The sequence below is a fragment of the Rhinolophus hipposideros genome (assembly GCF_964194185.1).
Source record: "Rhinolophus hipposideros genome assembly, chromosome: 20".
NCBI classification, from domain to species: Eukaryota; Metazoa; Chordata; class Mammalia; order Chiroptera; family Rhinolophidae; genus Rhinolophus; species Rhinolophus hipposideros.
In genome coordinates, this window is record NC_138066.1 from 53,373,556 (window position 1) to 53,391,508 (window position 17,953).

The 17,953-nt window shown below is 57.5% G+C and overlaps 1 protein-coding gene across 2 annotated transcripts; it reads right to left on the bottom strand.

The window, feature by feature from the left end:
* Positions 1–1,631: 1,631 nt before the first annotated feature.
* On the bottom strand, positions 1,632–17,683 carry OGFOD3 (2-oxoglutarate and iron dependent oxygenase domain containing 3). 2 transcript variants are annotated; one of them, XM_081030104.1, is made up of 9 exons: positions 17,502–17,683; positions 15,437–15,654; positions 11,852–11,927; positions 10,535–10,577; positions 8,270–8,334; positions 7,642–7,698; positions 6,538–6,691; positions 3,084–3,207; positions 1,632–1,905 (listed from the first exon to the last, which is right to left on the bottom strand). In XM_081030104.1, the coding sequence occupies exons 1-9, from the start codon at positions 17,573–17,575 to the stop codon at positions 1,769–1,771; spliced, it is 948 nt and encodes a 315-aa protein (XP_080886230.1). In that variant the 5' UTR covers positions 17,576–17,683; the 3' UTR covers positions 1,632–1,768. The 2 variants fall into 2 exon arrangements, with proteins under 2 accessions (XP_080886230.1, XP_080886229.1); XM_081030103.1 differs by having other exon boundaries at positions 1,635–1,905; positions 15,350–15,654; positions 17,502–17,628.
* Between the last annotated feature and the right edge of the window lie 270 nt (positions 17,684–17,953).

Consider the following 17,953-nt stretch of genomic DNA (forward strand, 5'->3'; position numbering starts at 1 on the left):
ACCTCCTCAAACCCCATACCCTCCCCCTCCTCCATGCTGCTCCCTTCCCCATCCTGCCCCTCCTCCCAGGGCATGGCTGCTAGGCAGAGCTGAGATGGAAAAAATGTGCCCCACTGCAGTGCCAGTCCCAAGACCTGGCTGGGAGGTGGTTCTTGGGGTGGGTGATTTTAGGGGTGAGGGAGGTGCTGAAGGAGCGAGATGAGGGTGGGAAGAGGGCTGAGCTGACAGCAGTGTTGGGGTGCCAGCTGGGGTCTCCTGGCGGGTCCTGGCTTGGGCTGAGGGGTCTGAGGGGGAGTGTGTCAAAGCCCCTGAACAGGCTTGTCTGAGCCGAGCCCACCCCCACCCTGCCTCAGCCTCATGGAGACTGGTACACAGAGGACGGCCCACGGTGCCCCCCCCACCTCATGTCTGTCCCCCTCACTCCTGCAGCCCCCACAGGTAAGAGGGGTGTCTTGGCTGTGCCATGGTGGGTGGGGAGGGCAGGAGATGTAAACATGTGGCCACTTTCTCCTCGGAATAAAGTCTGGGTCCAGGAACCCACCCTAGGTGTGTAGAGACCTTGGAAGGGGGCCACCCTCCTCCTGTCTTCCTCCCCTCCCCCCCCACTCTCCCCTCTTCTCCCTCCTCTTCCTCTCTGCTTACTGGACTTTTCCAGGAATGGGGCCGTCTTGAGCCCCCTCCCCAGCTGTCTGTTCTTTATCCAGGGGCTGGACAACCCAGGGTGGCCAGCGGGGGCAGGGAACTCAAGCTGGGCACCAGGGCAGCTGTGTGATCACAGCAAGATCCCAAGACCCCCCTGGCATGTCCATGGGGAGGGGGGTGGTAGCCATGACCCCCACCCTGCAGGCTGGGAGAGGCGCCCTGTGCAGCCAGTGGCGTTCTCAGGAATGGGAACCCTGCACTTCCAGCCACATTGGGATCTGCTTGAACTCAAAGGTGTTGAGATGGAAAGAAGGTCAAGGGAGGGCCTTGAGATCTACTGGGGATGAGCTCAGGCCCCTGACCGGGTCACCAAGCCAGACACCCCCTGCACTCTGGGGGGCACATCTGCTGGCTGGCGGGTGAGGTCACAGGCAGGCCGGCTTAGGAACAGTCCTAGGGACTCTGGGAGGCTGCGGGGGCCCTTCCTGGGGGTGGTTGGGGTGCAAAGGGAGTTCAGGGCTGGCAATGGGTCCTAAATCAAGGTAAGAAACTCTAGCATTGGTCCAAAGACCCCAAGATAGGATTCGACAAGCAAGTGGCAATGTTCTGTCTTGCCCCTGTCTGCCAGGGACCTGGGCCTGAAGTTTAATTCATGTTTAGTTTCTTGGCCTCAATCTGCTATTTCTGTTTCATCTGTGTCACTGCTCTGTCCCCCGATTACCCAGTTTGGGGAATAAACCTTACTGCCCCCCACTGGCCTTGCCAGCACAGAGGGCTGCCCGGGGCACCCGCCAGGTGGTGAGTGGGGCTTGGTTTCTGGAAGAAACCCTCATCGCTGGTGTCTGAGGTTCTTGGGCGTGGGGCGTCGGTCCCCAGAGCTGCCCACTCACTGGAACCTTCTGCACAGGTGTCATGATGGCTGCTTCTGCTTCCTGAGTATCCAGCTTCTGGCCCCATGTAACCAGCACCCCAGAGCAAACACACAGGCGCCTGGGAGATGGAAAGCTGGTTCCCTTAATTTACTCACAGATGAAAACTGATCAAAACATGAGCAAATCGAAATCCGGGTGATTCCTAAGGCACCTTGTTCAAAGGGGCGGGCCAGAGAGCGGGGCCTGCAGCCCGGCTACGTGAAGGCTGGGTCTGCGATGCCGTGGTCGGGGTTGCAGGAGAAGGCGATGGTGACGGCGTAGCGTGTGCCCCAGTGGACCTTCTCCACGCGGTGCAGGTTCTCGGACCCCGAGGTGAAGAAGGACACCCGGCCTGGGAGAGGAGGAGAGGGACAAGTCACTTTTGTGACAAACCACAAACCAGACGGACAGAGACAGAGGAGGCAGCATGAGGTTGCAGGGGGCAGTGAGCTCATTGTGGGGGGTGGCAACTCGGGGATGAGGGCGCCCGCGAGCCCTATGCCCTCCTCACAAGCCACGTGCCCTCCTGACGAGCCATGTGCCCACCCCGAGCCCACCTCCCAGCAGCCAGCCAGCACTGGTGACTCGTGTGACAGGGTGAAGGGCACACAGACGCAGGACACAACTGTGCTCAGTTAATGAGCTGCCCCCACCCACGTCGTCTCAGAGAAATGTGCTTCCTGGCTCTGCATTCTCTTCAGTAACAACTAACGAGGCGTCCTCAATGTGGGGTTTTGCTTGGCAGCTAAGTAACCAAAACTATGAAAGCATCTCAGTTTTGCAACACTACATGTGTTTCTCCTCTTGGACAAGGGTCCCTGGACGTCTCCCAAAAGCATGTAACATAGGACATCAGGCCTCAGCACCAGAAGCTTCTCTGGTCCATTAAATTGTTGGAACCCATAAGACGTCAACTTGAAACAAATGTCCCTGTGGGCACCGCCTGGGCTGTCTGAACCCTGCAGGGTCCACAGGAAGGTCCAGCCCTTAGTGCCCAGCTCTGTGAGACAGGAGTATCTGTCGCCCTGGGTCCCCAGTGGGCAGCACACGATAACGGTGCTTTAGGGTGGGCCTTCCACGAAACAAACTTCTCCTCGAGTGTTTACTGGGCTTAATGCACCTCAGGAGGCCCTGGGGCCCTGCTGTCCCCGCCCCACTTGGGCTCGCGTCCCCACAGGCTCCAGAGCTCTGGGCAGCGTGAGTGACCATGCTGTGCTGGGGACAGCAGGGGTCCGGGACCACCAGTCCAGGGAAGCTGGTCCTGGGGCACAGTGCCATCACCAGGATTACCAGGTCAGGGGCATTAGTGACCGTAAGCGGCCCAGTACCTCTGGGCAGGCGCCACCCGCACACCCGGTTTGGGGCAGGCTCTGTGACAGCAGTGACCGAGGACATGCCCGCCTCACCCTCTGACCAGTGGGCCCCTGGGTGTCTCGGGCCAGTGTCTGGATCCAAGTGAGTGCTGGGTGGCCGACACACAGGGGCCTCCATGAATGCAGCCCTCTCCCCGGAACCTGCGGTGCGCCCTACCGGCTCTGGGCTCCACCGTCTTGTTGGCGCCCTCCTCCATGAACACGAAGCGCCCGCCGCCGAAGTCGTCCAGGTAGTCAGACAGGTACAGCAGCGAGGTGTAGTCAAAGGAGCCGTAGGTCACCTGGGGACAAAGGGGCATCAGCACCCGAGCTAGGGGCTCACGCAGCAGGAGCCCACATGCGTCTGCCCCCCAACTGTGGGCGCCATGAGCCCTGCCGCTCCGCCTCCCCAACCTCACGGCGACCTGCCTGCACCCACTGTCACCTGCTGCTGGGGACTACGGCCCAGCCCCAGGCCCAGGAAGCACGGGCGGGACCCATGGCGACAAGTCCACGCGGTGGTGCCTCCTGGACGGTGCCATGCCGCCCACTAACCCACAAGGGCAACCCCAGCTTTTGTTTCAATTGTGGGAAATACGCATCCGTGCAGTTTACACTTTCACATGTTCGAGCGCACAGCTCGGCGGCATTCGGCGCACTCACACTGTTGTGGGGCCGTCACCCCATCACCTCCAGACCCTCTCACCTTCCCAAACTGACCTCCATCCCCACTGAACACTGACCCATCCCCGTCCCCCACCCTGGGCCCCCACCGTCTACTGTCTCAGTGACCCAATTGCTCCAGGGACCTCCCGTCAGTGGATTCCCGGCATCTGTCCTTTTGTGTCAGGCCCTCTTCGCGTGGACATTCATTTGGGAAAGTGTGAGCGGTCAGAGCAGAGGACGGGCATGAGGTCTGAGTGTGGACCCTCTGCCCCTTGATCCCTGGACCTGGGCAAAGGAACATCAACAGGGACGGCCGTCACTCGTTTCCCGAGAACCTCCTGCCGTGGCAGAAACCGCAGGACATGCTCCTGAAATGTCAGCAGTGCCTGTGCAGGCTCTGCAGGGAGGCCAGGGTGCCACATGGGGACATGGTTTGCAATATGAGACGTGGAAGGTTTGGTTTAAATCCTCCGTTAGACTGAAGAGGTCTCGATGGTGTCTGACAGGCAGAGGTGTTTCCTCCCCCAGGGTCACAGAGAGCACTTGCACAAACCAGCGTCTGGTTAACAAAAGAAATTAGTGACGTGCTTTTTTTCACACTAAGACCACGGTGTTGTGTGACGTCCAGGAGTCTTAATCACATACTTTCAGCCTGATGAATTCCTCAGTGAGCAAGTCTGGGTAAGAGATGGAGAATCACGAGACTCCGAGGACGGCTGTCCAAATGTCCCCATCCCCATCCTATCGCAGCCCCAAACGCCCACCTCGGAGCTGCTGGGTTATAAATCTAGACTGTTCGATGGTTTTACTGACACCCGTAGGTAGGCAGCAGGGACGTGGGCCACAGAGGACCCAGATGACTGTCATGTGACACATTTGATCAAGGCTCAAGAGGTCCAAAAGCCCCTTTGCCCCTAACTGGCTATCACTCCCCTGTCACCACGACAACAGTCCCTCCTGACAGGAGCTGGGCTGACCAGCAGGGAGGGGCAGCACGCCTGACACGGTGATGAGACCCAACGTCATCTTCTCGTGAACTCGGCACCGTGATGTGCTGTGCCGCTGTGGGGCTGTTGTCTCCACACCCCCAACACCCCACCTCGGGGCCCCTTGCCGGCATCCGTTCACCAAATAAACACCAAAGTGACACGGACCTGCGAACTGCCCAGCAGCGCGTCTCCAATCGCTCCAGCAGTGAGCTGCCTGCCCATCGACACCTGCGTGAGCCGCACGGACGTGAGACCAGGTGGAGCAGGGCGGTCCAGAGCCTGACCCTCTCCTACCTGCCCACCCCACACACTGCAAAGGAGCCCCGAAACCACATGAAAGCCACCGAGCTGGGGAGGTGTCGGAGGCCGGCCTTCGCAGCTCAGGTTTAGGGGTAATGCAGCGGGTGACGGGTGGTAAAGGGCGTGGGACTCGGCCGGGGGCATCTCTGTTCCTGACTGTGTGTGTGGGGGGGCAAGATAACTTCCTGGGTGAGGAGCAGACGCCTGCTCCCTGAGTCCCCTCGTGCCTGAAGACGTCTCCTTGGCTGGACACTGTCCTGCGTCCTGAGGATTGTCGCCTGGCCTCCTAGGTTGCAGCAGGGCTCAAACATCTGAGGCCGCCCAGCCTGTCACGGCTGACTCACTCTTTCTGCCTGGAGTTTGTTCCTCACCTCTGGTCCGGTAACTGGCCAGGCTACGCTCAGTGCTGCTCTCTTGACCCGCTTCTGCCTGGAGTGTGGACGGCTCCTCCTCCTTCCTGCAAGGACTCCATCCCACACTTGTGCTGGCCAGACCTGTCTGCCCCGACACATCTGGGGCGGCGCAGGCTAAACGCTAACCCCTAAATGCTGTAAAACCTCGACTTTTCCTCAGCAATGTCTACATCTGTCTTCCACCGAAGGTCTCGCCTGATGCCCTAATGAAATCGTGGTCTGGGCAATGGTGACCAACAGAACAGTGGCCTCTGGAGCCACGAGGCAGAGGCAGACGGGACTCAGTCACACAGGGACCAGGGTGATGCCTGAACCCACTGAAGGGCAACAAAAGAAACCGACGCCCCTCGGCATGATGCTGGACACCCCCACGCTGCCACCCTGACTCTGATCCAGCCCCAGAGCCCCGCAGCCCTGGGCGCACGTGTGGCCACTTCAGTTTCCTTAACAAGATATTGGGTTCCGCAGTTCCACCGACCCGGCCACTAGCCACGTGTGGCCGTTCCTGTCCAGCTCAGATGGTCACGTGCTGATTTCAGAGTGAAGCCCATCTGTAAGCTTCTGTCAGACCTGCTCCTGTCTGTTTTCCACTTCGTTTCCTTTTGTTCTCGCGTCCAGAGACATGGGGAGTATCCTGGGTCACACAAGCACCCCCGTGGAGGTGGGGGCGACTGCCCACAGCCCTCAGAACCCCCCCACAGCACATCTCCCCGAAGTCCCCACCTGCCGGGGCCCTGGCACCACGCAGGCCAGTGGTTGGGCTAAGGTGTAGACAGGGCTCCAATGAGGCTGACGGAGAGCGCCCGTCAGTGCGGCTGTGTCAGCACAACGGGAGATCCATGAGGTCCGCAGAATGGCAGGCAGAGATCTGCCCGAGAAAAGGTGCAAAGTGTGGAGAGGGAGGGCCTTCAGGGGACACAGCTGCGAGCACGGCCACCGTGGAGGGGACGCATGGCGAAGCTTGCAGCTCAGAGGACTCCGCTGTGAGTGGGAAGGGCAGCAAAGGACGCGGCTGGCCAGGTGCTCCCTGTTCGCATGCGCCTGCCCTGGTCTTTTCTTACCACCATCACGTGAGACAGGTTTTATTTCCTGGTCTGCATCACCCAGAGGTAGGGAACTCCCGGAACGCCGGACAGGAAGGTGCCTACAGCCCTAAATATGGGAACGCTGCGTGGATGCTGGCAAACCCCGCCAGCGCTGAGCTGGGGCAGCCGCGGTCAGGTGCCAGGAGCCACGGCCCCACCCGGCGTGCCAAGAGCCTCACCTTGTCCACGTGGGCGTGCCAGTACTCGTCGTGGGCCGTCTGGGCTTCGGTGCTGTTGATGCGGGAGAAAAACGTGGGTTTTGTCAGGTACAGCGAGGACGCGCTGATCCCAAAGGCCTGGGCGATGGCCAGCTGGACCTTCTGCCGCACGTCCCTGCAGAGGACACATGTGTCACTGAGAGCAGCGCAGCCTCAGAGGAGAACTCTCCTTGGGTCCCACTGTGCCCACACAGGGCTACATGGCCTGGAGAAAGGCGGAACACGGCACCCACACGCGTGTGACAGGATGTAATGGACACGACCAGGAACCCGGGCCCAGTTCCTTGTAGGAATGAGCATAGCACCGAGCCCAGAGTGGGGCAGTGTCCATGGGGACAGACGGGAGCCGTGATGGGGGCGGAGTGGCCCTCTGCACATGGCCCACATGTTCCTGTGCAGCGTAGGGAGGCCTGAAGGACCCCGTCCTGGACTGAGGGCAACACTGTGCACCGTCAGGGGCGGGGGACACAGCAGAGAGAGGTGCCCCTGGAGACAGCCCCTGCCTGCGTGTGGTGAAGCCCTAAAACCACATGCCAAAATCCACAAAGCACTGGTTGACCCTCTGATATGCATGTCACTAGCCAAAGGGCGTCCCCATCCAGGCTGGGGAGCTGGTCAGTGTACGTGCAGGAGCAGGGTCTCGCCAACACCAGGACCATTTCCGTCCGGATCCTTTTGTGGGACTCTTATGGCACAGAATCCAGCCTTTTCTGGATGGTGCCAAAAGCAAAATCACCAAATCGCTTCTGGGTTTTTTCTCTCAGTGGCTCTTTGTCAGCTGAATGTCAGAGAGAATGTGAGGTCTGACAAGCAGAAGCCGGGTCTGTACAAACTGCCCTCTGTGGGCAGCCTGGTGCCAGCCTCTCAGGGGTGGACATTGTAACGGAAACCAAGAACCAGGAGGGCCGAGCTCTCTCTGACTTTCCGGATGGAATGTTCAGTTAGCTTCGCTCTCACAAGCTGCCTTTGAGGGACACTGCAGCTGGACGTCGGCCCTTCCTGGAGAGGGCAGCACTCAGCCCCGTCCCTCCTGCCCTCCACTGCTGGCCTCTGTCACCTCCTTACCGGTATAACTGGAAGTCCTCTTCTGAGAAAATGTTTTCTATTTTATCCCCAAAGTATCTGTGAAAAAGTAAGGAGCATTAACAAGTGTAACGTTTTATTAATTTTCCTTTCAAATTCAGTCTTTCCTGCAGCTGACCCGCAAGTCCTTGAAAATCGGCAGGTCCTGTATGTCAGAGCTGACCTGTTTCTACAATGATAACTATGTGACAAACGGGAGGGAGGGAGAGGGAGGTCAGAACTGCCTGGTGGGATGAGGGTGACGTTTACCAAGGCTGCAGAGTCGAAGCTTCTCCTGGTCCCTCACAGGAGCCTGCCTGCCTCCCACCTCTCCCTGCTGCCTCTGGGCCCCGTCCCTCAGCTTACGGCAGGTCCCAGCTCCCCAGAAGCCCCAATGTAGCACTAGACTCTTCCCTGAAGCTTGGTGAACAAGCATCCTGCCCTCTGAGAAGGGCCACACCTTCCGGTCCTCGCTGGGCCTCATCCCTGCTGCAAACGTCGCAGTTTACTCAAGATGTGAAGCCTCTTGGATGCAACACCCACGAGCCTCACTGCGGCGTCCTGGCCAGGGGACACACAGAGCCACACGCTCATGTCGCACCACTGGGGTCACCGCCTTTCGGGCTCTCACCTGTACAGGTTCACAAAGTGCTTCCCAACAGACAGGGCACCCGAGTGCAAGTCCAAGATGGACGCCTGCAAAAGACGTTTGCAGAGCAGCGCGTGAGGGCTGCACAGCCGTGACAGGAGCGCTACCAGCTGCTGGCGAAACACAGGAGTCCACACACACCCTGAGTCAGGGAGACGGCACCACCGCTGGGGTTTAAGAATGTTGAACCGGGTTTGTGCAGGACGGGTCCCGGTCTCTAATGCCTAAAGAGGGAACTCTTGTCTAATTCTAAAACAGCCCAGACACCGTCCCTCCAGATACATCAGCGAACCGGGAGTCCCCCCCCACCTCCGCTGCAGCTTTGTTGTTGTACAACCAATGTGCAACCATCTGCTCGTGTTGAAAGGTACAGTTCGGTAAGTTTTGACACCGGAATACACCAGAAGAACCACCATCACCATCAAAGAAATAAACACGTCTATCACCCCCAAATTACCTCGCACCCCTGTGTAACGCCCCTCCTGCCTCTCTCCACCCACTCCTCCCATCTCCAGGCCCTGATGTGCTTTCTGCTGTAACAGACTGATTTACATTTTCTAGAATTTAGGTCAATGGAATCGTGAGGGATGCACTCCACTTTGGGCTGGCTCTTTTCACTCAGCATAATCTGTTCATCAGTTGTCGTTGAGAGCACCCCAGTTTGGGTGACCCAGTTTGTTTGTCCGTCCATTCACCTGTAGGTGGCCGGGCTCTCAGAAATCAAGCTGGCGGGCGCGTCTGTCCAGAGACTTTCATTCCCTTGGGCAAGTGCCACGGAGTGGTGTTGCTTGGTGACAGCTTTTTAATGAGTCACCAGAGTGTTTTCCTACTGCTGCCCACGCTGCCCCACGCCCGGGGAACGATTGTGCCTTTCCTCGTCGGTGGTGCGACCAGCCCAGGGGATCATTAGACCATCATCTGGGCTCTAAAAATATTAACTGAGCTTAAAGGAATCAAACCTGGTTAGTTCGCTGCAAGACAACTTCCCGAGTAAGTGCTGAGCAAAGAGTAAACTTCAGTCCACACACGAATAGTTTTCAATAAAATTTCCCCCTGAACTGAACTAAACTGAAATAAAAGGAGCAGCTTAATTTTCAGAACGCAAAAGACTTTGCAGAAGAAAGTGATGCAGACAATCACAGAAACCGTTACAAATCCCAGCCAAGCCTGCAGATTAATCTTCCTGGGAGCTTCAACATGTAGACTGGCTCAGGCCACCTGGTGGCTACAATTCAGGGATCACCACACGCCGCAGAGAAGGAATCTTCCCACAGCTCCACACCTGGGTGGAGAGCCGTGTTCAGAACCCACACGGGAACTCAAACCAGCAGGAGGCGCTCACGGGACAGGACTCCCACAAGCCGCCCAGGAAGGGATGAGCTGCCCTGGGCCTCAGTTTCCTGCAGCTGCTGTAACAAACGGCCACAAACCAGGGGCTTACAACAACAGGAATTCATCCTCTCACACTCTGGAGGCCAGAAGCCCGTGATTAGGGCATCGCAGAGCCACGCTCCCTCCAGGGGCCCCACGGGAGGGTCTTTCATTGGATCTTGTGGCTTCTGGTGGCCGTAGGCTTCCCTGGGTTGGTGGCTGCACCTCTGCCCCTGTCGTCACATGGCTTCTGTCTCCTCTCTGTGTCTCCTCCTCTTCTATCTCAAATCCCCCTCTCCTTCCTCTTACAAGGACACCTGTCATTGGACTCAGGGCCCATCCAGGTAATCCAGGATGATCTCATCTCGAGACCCTTAGCTTAATGACACCTGCAAAGACCCTTTTCCTCAATAAGGTCCGACTCAAAGGTCCTTGGTGGATGCATCACTGTGGCCACTCTGCCGTCTCCCACAGTGGATGACAGAGCCCACATGGGGCCCGGAGGCCTCTGGCGGGGTGGGGGGAGGCGCTCCACCCAGCATGCTGGTCACTGTTTCCCACAGCCCCTCCCGGTCCCAGGGCTGTCACCCCCCTCGCTCGGTCCGCCGGCCCCTGTCCCTGCCCCAGCCTGCCCTTGCCCAGCGATCTGCAATGCACATGTGATCGGAAACAGGGGGCTGTGATGCGCCTGCAGGACAGGGAGCTCTCACAGGCTCTGAGCGGCTGTGGTTGGTGCTGCAGGGTCCCAGGGCCCGTTCACGCTGTGGTGGGGACACCTGAGGGCCGGAATATCAGGTGCCTCCTCCTTCCTCTCGGAGGGAGGACCAAGTTAAAAGGGTAAGAAGAAAACTAAAGCAGACACTGTGTACAACTCACCCCTCCATCAGATCCGCCCAGGGAGAGCCCCTTCTCCGCTATGCTGTGGGGAAGATAATTTTAAGTCAGATTTAGTGACTGTCTTACCTACGATACCTCTAGGCAAATACCAATCACGTGATTGGTGCAATGTTAACAGACTGTCTAATATTCGTGTTATAAGCCCGTGTCTACACCACAAGACCCAACTTCCAAAGCCCAGTGAGTGAACAGCAACATTTCGTCACCTGGCTGACAACTCACAACACAGTTCAGGACCAACTAAAGACCTCCGTCTTTAGTACTCAGACCCAGTGCCATTTTGAATAGCTGAACTGCTCCCTGTGGGTCCTGGTTGCCACAGGCTGGGGGCGGTCTCTGGAACCACTAGCTCAGGAGGCCAAGCTGGACCTGACAAGACCACCCGATCCTGAAGAGACGCAGGAGCTTCCAGCGTCTTGAACAGAGGCTTTGCAGTGCCTGGCAACTGCCCGGGGAGTGGGGGGTCAATTCCTGACACCAGCGAGCCCGCCCAACGTGCCCCACAATGCTGTCTGGAAACGGGAGCCTCTGCCTTGAGACTCTGCCTGGCACATGGCAGATGTCGGCAGTGTCCGCGGTAACCTGAGGGCCAGACGCCGACCCTCCCTCGTGGCGCTCACCTCCAAAGACTTTGTGTCTGAACACCTTGTCGGAAAATCTAAGCTTTAAGATCTGGTTTTTGACACCTGAACAAGGAAGTCGTAGTAAGACTTACTAAGACTTCCTGCCCCAGGTGGGTCACTGGTAGTGGGCCGAAGGGCTAATCCCCAACCGGTGCTGGAACAGGTTCTGGAGGTGGAACTATTACCATGTTTCCCCGAAAATAAGACTGGCTCTTATGTTAATTTTTGCTCCAAAACACACATTAGGGCTTATGTTCAGGGGATGTCATCCTGAAAAAATCATGCTAGGGCTTATTTTCCAGTTAGGTCTTATTTTCGGGGAAACACGGTACCTAGTGACCCCCAGCTGTGGGCGACCATGCTGCCTAGATAGGTGCCCGCTGCGCCTCCCCCAGGAGCTGATGGGGCAGCAACCACCACCGCTGACTTCCTGAATGGTCAGAACCCCTTCCCCTGGAGAAGGCTGGCCTCTAGAAGATTCTGTCAGCAACCACATCATGGAGGGCAATGACCTTTCCTCCTGTACCCATGCCCTTGGAAGCACACAAGGAAATTCTTATGTAATGCTAAATGAATTCTTCAAATCATCTTTTTAGTGGTAATTCTCTGCCTCCCACCCCCCAACCCCACGTTTCCTGCTCGTTTGGGACAGAAGCTCAGAGAAGCCTCATACCTGCGAATCCGCCGGGCTTCATCCCTGGTGATGACAGCATCGGTGACACCCCGGCCACACTTGGTAGGGGAGCAGCCTGGAGAGAGAGGAGCGAGGATGAGATGCAAAGCCCAGGCTGAACCCCGCAACAAGGCTGAACTTGTGTTGAAGACTCATTTGTGGGTGGCCCTCCCCAGGGACAATGGGATTTTGTGGGCTGGAGCCTTGCCTTCCACAGCATTTGGGGGGCCCGATTTGGCAAATAAAATACGGACACCAGCTAGATTTGAATTTTAGATGTCAGATAAGCAAGGATGACTTTTCAGTACGAGTGTGCCCCACGCGGGACACATCACCACCGTACTGGGTGGGTGCCCTGCACCAGGCCGTCACTTGGGAGGCTCCTGGCACTCCACCCACTGCAGGTCCAGCATTCCCAAGCCCCCATCAGAAAGCCCTCCTGGACGACCAAAGTTGTGCTTGCAATTCTCGTCACTGTCCTACCCCAAGGTCCCAAGACCACTTCCACCAAAGTGCTCACCACCTCTCTACCCTGGACTCCCTCTGCCGCTCTGCGCAGGGCCTGCAGCAGCTCAGATGGGCGTAGGCCAGGTGGGGCGGACAGGGCCAGGTGGGTGGATGGGGCCAGGTGGCGTGGATGGGGCCAGGTGGGATGGACGGGGCCACGTGGGGCGGACAGGGCCAGCTGGGGCGGATGGGGCCAGGTGGGGCGGACGGGGCCAGGTGGGGCAGACGGGGCCAGGTGGGGTGGATGGGGCCAGGCGGGGTGGGCAGGGCCACGTGGGGTGGATGGGGCCAGGTGGGGCAGACGGGGCCAGGTGGGGCGGACGGGGCCAGGTGGGGTGGATGGAGCCAGGTGGAGCAGAGCATCAGAGACAATGAGCTCAGTAAGCTCCTTGTGTTGGCAGGAAGGGCAAGTTCGCTCCTCAAACTAGATGGGCCATAGGATACAGCCTAGCCGGTGAGATGAAGCCTTGGGGCACTCTCAGGTCACGTGGGGCTGGCTGGCCGTTAGCTTTTCACCCCTCTGCCCCTCTTCCTGCCTGGAATGTGAGCCTGGTGCTTGGAGATAGAGCGAGTATCCTGGGAACACATGAGCCACACACTGCATGTGTGCTGAGGGGCGCAGCCCCATATGGGCTCTGAGGGCACTGGACTGGTTTGGGGGGCCTTCTCTGGGCTGTGTCATGTGGGAAAGTAAACTGTACTTGGGGGCCATTGCATGATGGGTGCCTCATTGCTATGGGGTAAATACAATCCTACTGACAGTCTTTTTTAAGTTAAAACACAAAGCCAGATACATGCTTTTTACAAGGGTTATGTCTTAAACATGACAACACAGAAAGGTGGACAGTAAAGACAAACTCAATGACAACCAAAAATCTGAGAGCATCGTCTACCCCCAACAAGCTATAGGACAAGAATGTTGGAGGGAAACGAGGGGCAAGCTCATGATAAAAGGAACAATTCACCAGGAAGATAAAGGTGCGGCCACGAGTGCCCGATGACATCACGTTAAGGACATAACACAGGCCAACACAGGAAGCCCAGCCAGGAGCAGCGTCAGATGCGGTCATGTGCAGGTGCTAACACGTCTGTCAGTGACTGCTGGACGGAGGGACCGAAACCCACAAGGACTAGTGGGTTTGCACACATGAGCTTGGATTAGAAGTATACAGAGCTCCGCATGCAATGTTAGAAAACACATTTTTCCAGGTACACATAAGACATTAACAAAAACACATTAGGCCATAAAGAAAGTCTGAACCAATATCACAGGATCTCTAGCTACAATGTAATTAGGTTAGAAATCAATTTTCAGCTGAGCCGCCAGTGGGTGGATGGTTTGCTCAGTGGTTAGCGTGCAGTGTTCATAACACCAAGGTTGCCGGTTCGATTCCTACATGGGCCAGTGAGCTGCACCCTCCAGAACTATTGATGGCAATGACTTGACATTGAGCTGATGGGTCCTGGAAAAAACACACTGTTCCCCAATAAAAATTAAAAAAAAAGTAGATATTAAAATTAAATCTGAATGATGAAAAATTATTTTTAAAAATAAACAATTTTTTAAAAAGAACCAGAACCCCAGGAATTCTGAAATTTTAAAATCCAGCAGCAACACAGCGTGTTCAGCATGGATAAGTGCCAAGAGCATGATCTGGGTGGAAAAGTGAGCTGTGAGCAGTTGAGTGTCAGCGCACACACATGTGTGCACTCTGCAAACACACAGTGACACACTGCATGCAGGCACACCCCTTTGGGTAGGCAGGGAGTAGCCTCATAGGGGCCCTGCCCCAACCGGAAGCCCCTCCAGCATGAAGAGCCCTTTCTTGCTTCTATGACCTAAGACAGAGCTGAGGATGGGAAGTCCAGAGGTTTCAAACTACACTCCAGCTATCGTTTTCTATTGTAAAACACACATAACACGACACTTACCGCTTTACCCACTTTTAAGAGCACAGCTCAGTGGCCCTAAGCACACTCACTATTGAGCAGCCATCACCATCACCATCTCCAGAGTTTTCCACCTTCCCAAACTGATACCCGGTACCCATTAAACGCTAACTCCCCCATTCCAACTGTTTTTAATATTAATAAATTATTAAATGGGTAGGAAGGAAACTTTTCTTCAGCTCCAACCACTGAAAAACATTTTGCTGAACTCTGGGACTTTAGCTGGAAAAGCTGCCTACGACAGAGCATCCAACCTGAGACCAGTCCTGGCCGTGGAGCGGCCCGGCCAAGCCAACTGCATTCTTTCCGCTAAACCCCGTCCCGAGCAGCACAACAGCGCCACTTGGTGGCAGGACTTGGCAACCTCTTCTTGGTTCAAGTTTAAAGGGTTGCTCTGAATCAAAAAGCAAACTGAATTCTGCCGGTAAAACTCAGTCGCTCAGGCAAGGTTTTTCAAACTGAGAAAGCATCCAGGCAGTAAGGAACGTGCCAGAAAATGCAGCAGCCAGAGATGGCCTGAGGGCAAGGGGTCTCACGTGGCCTCAGCGCCAGCCTTTCGGAGGGGTGTGCGCTCTCCAGGGTGCTGAACGCCGCTGGGCCTGCAGACGCTGCGCCTCTGGGCTTCTCTGGGCACAACCAGGCAGCCCCTTACCAGGCCGCTGACCACTCCCTCCTCCTGTGGGGGCCAGGACGGCACAGGCGACCACGTACAGGAAGGGCCTCGTAGTGACATTCCTTGTTGCAACATTTTCTGCAGTGATAACGCGCTAAGACACTCCACAGCCGATGACTTTTCTGGTTTTAACTTTCCCATTCCTCCCTTTCCAATTGTTACATCCTTCAGACAAACCGCCACCTCCATCACACAGCGCCCGCTGCATAGGGCACCTCAGTGAAAAGCCAGCCACAGCCTTGGCAGTGCCCGGAGGGCCTGCCCTGTGCAGAACCTGCAACACCTGCACTTCCCGACCCAGGTGTGGGGGAGGGGCAAAGTCACCTGCCATCCCTTCCACCACTTCCAACCTGATCCCACCAACTCACTGCGGCGGCAGACGTGCATGTTAAATGCGCTGCACTGGACACACACGTGCTGCTCTTTCCTGCAACCTCGTCGCTCCGCCTGCATACCTTCAAACCTTCGGTGGCTGTCATAATCCTCGGAGCAGGGCACCTCGATGAACCTGCCAGGCAGGACCTCGCTGCGGTGAGCCAGGACCTCAGTGACGCCGTCATCGCCCCCCAGACTGCTCCAGAGCAGGAGGGCAGCAAGTGTGGCACCGGCCCCCAGGACAGCGGCTCTCGGCCACTTCCTCCATGCCTCACGCGGTGCCCGGACACTCTTCATGCTGAGAACAGAAAGCACGACTGCCATCACCCATACGCATTGTGTGAGCAGAGAAGGCAGAGGCCATGCCCACTGCTGCTTACAGCCTTAAGCTATCCCTACACTAACTGTCGTCCGAGCTCTCAATCCATCCAGAGGCACCTGCCAGGTGGGAAGATGCGGTGGGGGACATGCCCCCTATCAGACCAGGCGGGGCTCACTGTGCCCCTTGCAGACAATAAGAGGGGCTGCCCATGGAGAACCTGTTTCAGGAGTCCTACCAGAGTCTGTCACTATTCACATTGCCGGCATCTGGAAATGACTGCCCCAACCCCACGCCTGTGCCCTCAGCACGGGAATGCACACACCAACACACACACACACACACACACCATGAACTAAGTTAAGTGTGAGTCAAACCCACTTGATTAAAACTGCAAGCCAGCCAGAGAGAATGTAAGTAATCCACTTAGTAAGAAATGATCCACACGTAAGATGCTTTCTGTACAACCCAGGGTCACTGTGTGGCTCACACTGCACGTGCTGGAGCCGCACGCGTGTCTGTGTGTGTGTATGTGTCTCTGTGTGTGTTAGTGTAGTATGTACCCATCCATGCACGTGTGTCTGTACATGTATGTGTGTTTGTACCTGTGTGTAACCGAGCAGCTGTGCACTCTGCTGTCTAAGAGATTTGGTGGCTGCAGGGCTTGAAGGACTGGCAGAAAATGAGGAAAGAGATCAGGGCATGCCTTCACGGAGGTGAGCCTTGCTCCCTCAAGTACATAATTAATCTTGGAAAAGCCAGGAGCCTGCCTTCTATTTTTATGTCTCTCAACACCTTGCACGGCTGTATAAATATTAATAATTCCAATTGAATAAGTCCCAAGGTGGGCACGGCAAGCAGACCATGTGGGGTGGACACATGATCGTTTTAAACAGGGATCATAGATGCCGGTGGCGTCTGCTCACCCTCAAAGACCATCATTCCTAGAACTGCTGTCCAATTTCCAGCCCACCCGGCCTAGTAATTAGACTGGAGTGGACACCTGACCCAACGGGTCCATCATTTCTTTCCCCTGAGAATTTGAATTGGGCAGGGAGACTGCCAGCCCTTCTCAGCAGAAGGTTGCTGAAGCCTTAACCTGCAGCGGCAGAACTGTAGGCAACGTGTTGTCCTGGGACAGCCTGGCTGCTAAGACAGAGGGATGGAACGGAGGGAGAGGCGCAGAGGAGGACAAGAGAGGAAGAAACAGCCTCTTGGGTCAGATCTAGAGGTGGGACTCCCCTGGGGTCTCCTCGAAATAGGCACCCTTGTTTGGGGTAAGTAAGCTGCCAAAACAGAAGGAGGCTGCTGCTTCAGGTCTTGGAGCAAGGTCCATGGCTCCTGGGGCAAGCATCACAACACGTTGATGTGTGCTGCGGTGATTAAAATACACTCTGGTTCCGAAAGCTTTAGCAAAATCCCCTGGAAGGCTACATGATGAGCCGGTCTCTTATTCATTCATCGGGCCATCCAACTGGGAGCCCTCATGGTGGGGGGCACGCGGGGACTGGGTGATGGGGGCCTCGGAGCCGCCAGCCCACTCCGGGAGGCCCGCGCACCCACTGTACACATGGGGGAGGGCAGTCAGGAAGGTTTCGGGCGGGGAGCCCCCCTTGCACCCCGGACCCCCTAGACACGCCGCCACCGGCTTCTAGGCCCTGCTGGCTACGTAGGCGCCAGCGAGAGCGGGCTTCTTCAGGCCCCGCCCAACAGGCCACACCCACACGACGGCCCCGCCCACCGGACGCCCCGCCCCTCCGCTCGGGCCACTCCCACCTCTCGGCCCTGCAGCCTCCGAGCCTCCTCCCGCCCGCGCTGCCCGGTACCTGCTCGGGCGCCGGCGGTCGGTCGCCCCGCCGCCCTCGTGCGCCTTGGGTGCGCCCCTCCGCTGAGGCGCCATCGGGCCAGCCCGCCGTGGAGCCCGACGGAACGCAGGAGCCGCCCCGAGCCCGGGACGAACGCCGGGAGAGGTAGCGCGAGGCTGGCGCGGCCGGGGACGCGGAGCGACGCGCTCGGCCGTCGACCGCGGGGCTGACCGCCAGGCCCGAGCAATCGCTGGCCGAGCGCCGAGCGCGGCGGAGCCGAGCGCGGGCCTGGACGCACAGCCGCCCCGCGCCCGCCGGGCCCAGGGCCTCCCGGGTCTCCAGACCCTTCTCTTGGGGCCGGGGGTCTCCCGGCGCTTCTTTGGGTTCCGGCGTCCTGCTCCCGGGTCTCCGCGGCCTCCCCTCGGGTGTCCCAGCCCTTCCCTGGGGTCCTGGCGCTCTCCTGGGGATGCGCG